The sequence below is a fragment of the Montipora foliosa genome, chromosome 1 (assembly GCF_036669935.1).
Source record: "Montipora foliosa isolate CH-2021 chromosome 1, ASM3666993v2, whole genome shotgun sequence".
Classification (NCBI taxonomy): domain Eukaryota; kingdom Metazoa; phylum Cnidaria; class Anthozoa; order Scleractinia; family Acroporidae; genus Montipora; species Montipora foliosa.
Window position 1 is genome coordinate 135,001 of NC_090869.1, and position 5,000 is coordinate 140,000.

General features: G+C 41.0%; 1 protein-coding gene across 3 annotated transcripts in view; it reads left to right on the top strand.

The window, feature by feature from the left end:
• The window catches only part of LOC137996677 (inactive phospholipase C-like protein 1), a 20,545-nt gene that overhangs the window by 3,521 nt on the left and 12,024 nt on the right, over positions 1-5,000 (top strand). For 2 of the 3 annotated variants that reach the window (XM_068842581.1, XM_068844154.1), the window contains exons 1-5: positions 77-179; positions 2,106-2,206; positions 2,487-2,534; positions 3,559-3,609; positions 3,704-3,775. In XM_068842581.1, coding sequence (XP_068698682.1) covers positions 2,132-2,206; positions 2,487-2,534; positions 3,559-3,609; positions 3,704-3,775 — 246 coding nt within the window. In that variant the 5' untranslated portion in view covers positions 77-179; positions 2,106-2,131. Of the gene's footprint in view, positions 1-76; positions 180-2,105; positions 2,207-2,486; positions 2,535-3,558; positions 3,610-3,703; positions 3,776-5,000 lie in introns of those variants that run through there. The other variant, XM_068843384.1, reaches the window with a different exon arrangement.

Here is a 5,000-nt window from a genome sequence, read left to right on the forward strand (position 1 = left end):
TGTAACGAATGTCTACTTCCGTTATCACATTGATCTGTCACTCGTAATTATCAATTAATTATCAAATCAAATCCCCAGGTGATGCATGCAAGATGTGGTTACACTGGCTCTTCCACAATGACTTGAATGCTGTAAGTGGAAAATTGAAGTCATTGTCTAGTAGTCATCCTCTACAGTTTGTGAGTAACAACTTTTGACATGCTTGCTTTTGTATTCATTAATATTTATGTACTGATCGACAGGTTCCATTGTACATAGACCAACTGCAACCTGAGAAAGTATCTCTATTCAGTAAATAATAATACAAATAATAGTAACAATATAACAGTGATAGGCCTGTCAACTCTGCCGGATAACCCAGGAGACTCCAAATTTTGGATCGTATCTCCTGGTCTCAAGATTACGCCTGTTGCCATCGTACATCTTAAATGGCAACGGTTACGCCACGAAACAATTATATCATTGGTTAATCCGTTGACTCTGAGTGATCAGTATGTATATTCTCCTCACAATTTCAATGAAATGTCAGTCTGACAGGTATTGAGAAAAGAAGACGTATTGAGAAATGAAGACCGACTGATTATTATCAGCTTAAGAGGTGTGATCTTGATATAACACCAAATTCTCATGCCTAGACAACAGAGAAATCTAGGGTAGACTTTCATATACCGGACTAAAATGACGGAGGACAGAAGAACCATTGTTAGTCCGAATTAGGTATTGTTATGTTTGCTTTGTTCTTTTATTTTATGGACATTAATTATTTCGGATTCGGTATATGAAAGACGAGCCAACGTTATGGTACTGGCTAGTTAAGAGAAAGAACGTTTAGGTCTTGAGAATGAAAGGTTAAAAGGGAAAAAATACGATAATTGTGCTGCACGTTCAGCACGCATTTCAGCAAACAGTGTTGCTGTACTCTTAGGCTCAGTTCACACGTATCTGGCTCTTTTTGAACCGCAACGTTTTCTTTCCGGATTCAAATAATATTCCCATCCACACGTAGCGTATTCAAATCGAATTTTGTCGTCCACATGTACCTGAAACGTATCCGGAATCACTCTTGTGTTAAGGACTCTTCAAGGAAACAGAGGTAACAGAGTATGCACTATAAGGAAATAATATTGCCCTCGGCAGCCATCTTGAAAATAATTGATTTCAAGGAATTGGGCTCGATCTTGTTACGTCACCCGGATAAAAAAGATTTCCGGATTTAGCGTCCGCGCCGTTCCGGATTCATAGCGGATTCAAAATATCCACAGTCCCAGACATAATTGTTGGGACACTTCTGCCTCTTCCTTCCCTCTCAAAGTTGGTGTGAAAGATTTAGTGACTGAACTGCGATAAACAACATTAAGAAGGGAAGGGAACGCACGAGAAGGCAAAAGAGGATGTTGGCATGAAGTGTCTCAACTATTTATGTCTGAGACTGCACTCTGGAGAGGGTATTCAAAAAGTTGCGGTTCGCCAGCGAATTCGCCGGATACGTGTGGACGGAAGGCTTATCCGGAAAGAAAAAGTTCCGGATTCAAAAATATCCGGATACTTGTGGACGGGGCATAAGTAACAACAACGTGAAATTACCAAATTTGAGGTTTTGACGACAACATGAACGTACAAATGCGAAGCTTTGATTCCCTATTTTTAACCCGCTCGTCCCTAAAGAGACCTCAAGCAACGCCGGACGACGAGAACGAGGAATTTGCACGCCCAGCACGTGCGTTTGTATTGTTGCTATGTTCTGTTGATTACGTGAGCACAGCACGGTAACTTTTTTCAGTCCTTTTACTGTCCAAACCGTTTATGCCAATTTACTGCTCCAACAGCTGGCTCACATTTCACGTAAGAAACGTATTCCAACGTTCGATGATATTATCTGGTGACTTTCTCTTTCTCGTCAAATTTTTAGATGCTTAAGGTCCCAAATTGGGGGACGTAAAGATCAGCCTTACGTGTTTAACCCAATTTCAATTAAAGATCACTAAAAAATAACCGCGAGAGTGGCCCTTAAGGCTTCTTCACAACGATGGCATTCTCGGCCAAGACATTGATGGATGTCGTCAGCTCCCTTTTATTCTACATTTTAATTGCCCTTACGTTTTCAGGATATCGCCAGGTGAGACTTCAGTCGATGCGAGGTGAAGTCCTGGAATCTGCTACTCTCTTTGTTCACGTGATCATCACAAATCTAAACGACGCTGTAGCTGTAAGTTTTTCTTTGCCGAAAATCTTCAATGGGCCCTTTGCAGAATACTGATCCCAAGGTTAAAAAACCGCCATACTGGAACGCAAATTGCCCACTGGGACATTTGAAAGCAAGAACATATATATGAACTTGCTTTGTTTTAGATGTCCCAGTGAGTTTTGAGTTCTAGAAGGGCGGTTTTTGTACCGTGTGATCACCATCCTGCAAAGGGCTTATTCCCTTTCCTTCACGCAGTATGTCTAAAGAAACTAAGTTTTGCTTTCCTTTTTTTTAATTTTAGCAAAGACCAAGGAAGGCATCTTTGAGGAAGTCGAAAAAAGCGCGAGAGGTAACCTGACCTGCAATCTGAGAGTGACGTTTATCGGTGGTTTGATGGTTTGCCCTTTCATACGGAAGCGAAGTTGTGTCAAATGAGTTGATTAAGTCATTGCCCCTTAAAGTATAAATGACAAGGTTGTCTTTATTTACTCAATCGAAACATAGATTTCCAAGATAAATTCCGTCCCTTTTTTCGGGATTTTCATTTCCCGTGGGGTACAAAACCGCGCTAGTAAGGAGTCTGAGGATAACAGAACTGTGACCTCAAGACCAGAACAAACATTTTCCGGGGCCCGAATGATTCTCTTTTTCTTAGATTCAGAGATGCTGAAACTGCTTCTGAGATGCGTTGTATTTGGTTGCAATAATGCCAAAGACAAAAGAACAAACTTTATATCCCTAGAATACCCTACGTTCCTGAATTGACGTCACAGGCCTTCTATTCCCACTCTCCTTACTAGCGCGGTTTTGTACCCCATGCACCCTAAGTGAAAATTCCGATAGGCTGGAAAACATAGAATGAAAATCGGTACATGGAAATTTTTTGGTTGTTTTTATCTCAGAAAACCATGATGTTTCCATTGAGTAAATATGAAAAACCTGTCATATACACTTTGGTTTAATTTTTTCAACTTTTCGGTGCAAGTTTCTTTTGGTTATTTTTGGTTTTCAAGATTGACTTCCTCTAATGTAACATTTTTCCAAATATCAGCGCTGTAAAACACTTGGGAGTAGAGAAATAAACTCCTTGGTAAATTTTTAATCTGCGGTTAGCGGTAATCGGCTTTCGAACAACTGGGCCCTGAAGCCGAAAGGTTAAGGCAATTGACCACCATAGAAAGACTAGAACGCTGAAGTTTCGAGTGTTTGACCTTCGCAGAACAAAGGGTTACCGCTCCTCTCACTGTACTGTCAATTTACGTTTTTTAGCGGGCGTCGTGATTGGTGAAAACACACGCTTCGGCCTCGCATCTTTCTTGAAAGGGCTTCATTGATATTAAATTTCATGTCTCTTTGGTTCATGATTTTTGCAGTACACAAGTATGAAGACGGTAGGCGTCAAAGCGGTGGATGATACTTTCAAGGTAATAAAAAAAAATCTGATCTAATTCAAAGAAAAAAGTGAAACTTCAGTTTTGCAATTGTAACCCATAGCTCTGCGTTCTCCATTTCCATTAGGTGGCCATTCAACCTCTAAGAGACGGCACAGATCTTAGAGAAAACGTCCAAGCATCTCTTGGGAATTTCAGGGTAACGATGTTTGAGGTCTTCTGTATTTTATATTTTCGCAAACGTTAACTGACTGATTTTCAGAAGCAACATCCGCAAATAGAATGAAAGATCTTTACCTTTGTTTTCATACTTAACTGCTCCTTTGGGCTTAATATCCATTGAACTGAAATAGCCAACCAACAATAACACTTTAAAAATAGACATTTTTACATCGAAAACCACCATCTTTGTTAGTGTGTATGCAAACAAGGCTATGACGTAGAAATAGTCAAGTTCCGGCTGAAATGGATTTAAGCGACGAAATCAGAGGTGAGGAGAGAAACAGTAAAGGCGGCGAAATACGAGATACAAAAACCCTCAACTTGTCGCGCAACATTGTTTCGTTGCAAATTTTGGTCGATGTTTCGCGTTTTTCACCTTGCGTGATCAACTTGACCCCCAACAAAAACATTTGTTGCGGGTTGAAGAAATGCAGGGCGCTGATTGGTTGATTTGCTAGTACACGAGCACATTTGTTGCGCGACAAGTTGTGAGCTTGATGAAAAACGAGCAACAAAGCCAAAATTTGTTGCTCAGAGTAGACCCGCGCTCTACTTTTCGCAACAACTTTCTTCCACTCGCAACAAATACTCCTAGTCACTTCATGCCATGGAAACCGGGATAAGCTTCGGACTGATTAAGAGCGGAGGGGTTGGCGCAGTGGTAAGATCTCTGCCTTCCAACCCTAAGGTCCCGGGTTCCATTCCCGGTTCTGCCAAAAGTGGAATATTTGGCGACCTTCTTTCCCGCTAAAGTTCACTCAGCTTTCCATCCTTCCGAGGTCGGTAAAATGAGTACCAGCATGCATGGACTGCTTAGAAGCGGCTGCCATTTGCGCCTGTATATGCTTCCAGTCCGCTGGGGGTTAATTGATCATTGTAAAGCGCCTTTGAGACGTTTGTGATAAAGGCGCTATATAAATGTACCACTTTACTTTTTTTTTTTTTACTTTACTTTACTGATGGGCCTTCTGGCTCGTATGCAGAGACTTTACTTTTACCTTTACTTCCCCTTTTAAGTACTTTTTATTTGGTAACAAAAGGTATTAATGATGAAGACGCTTGCGTTTATGCTTGAGTCGCTTGTGAATCCCATCCCTCAATTCTCAACAATGTGCGATTTTCCTCCGTTGTCTCCATGGTAGCTCAGACAAATCTTCGACGCGCGTGGGTTCAAATCCCATCTGGGATACCGAATTTTTTTG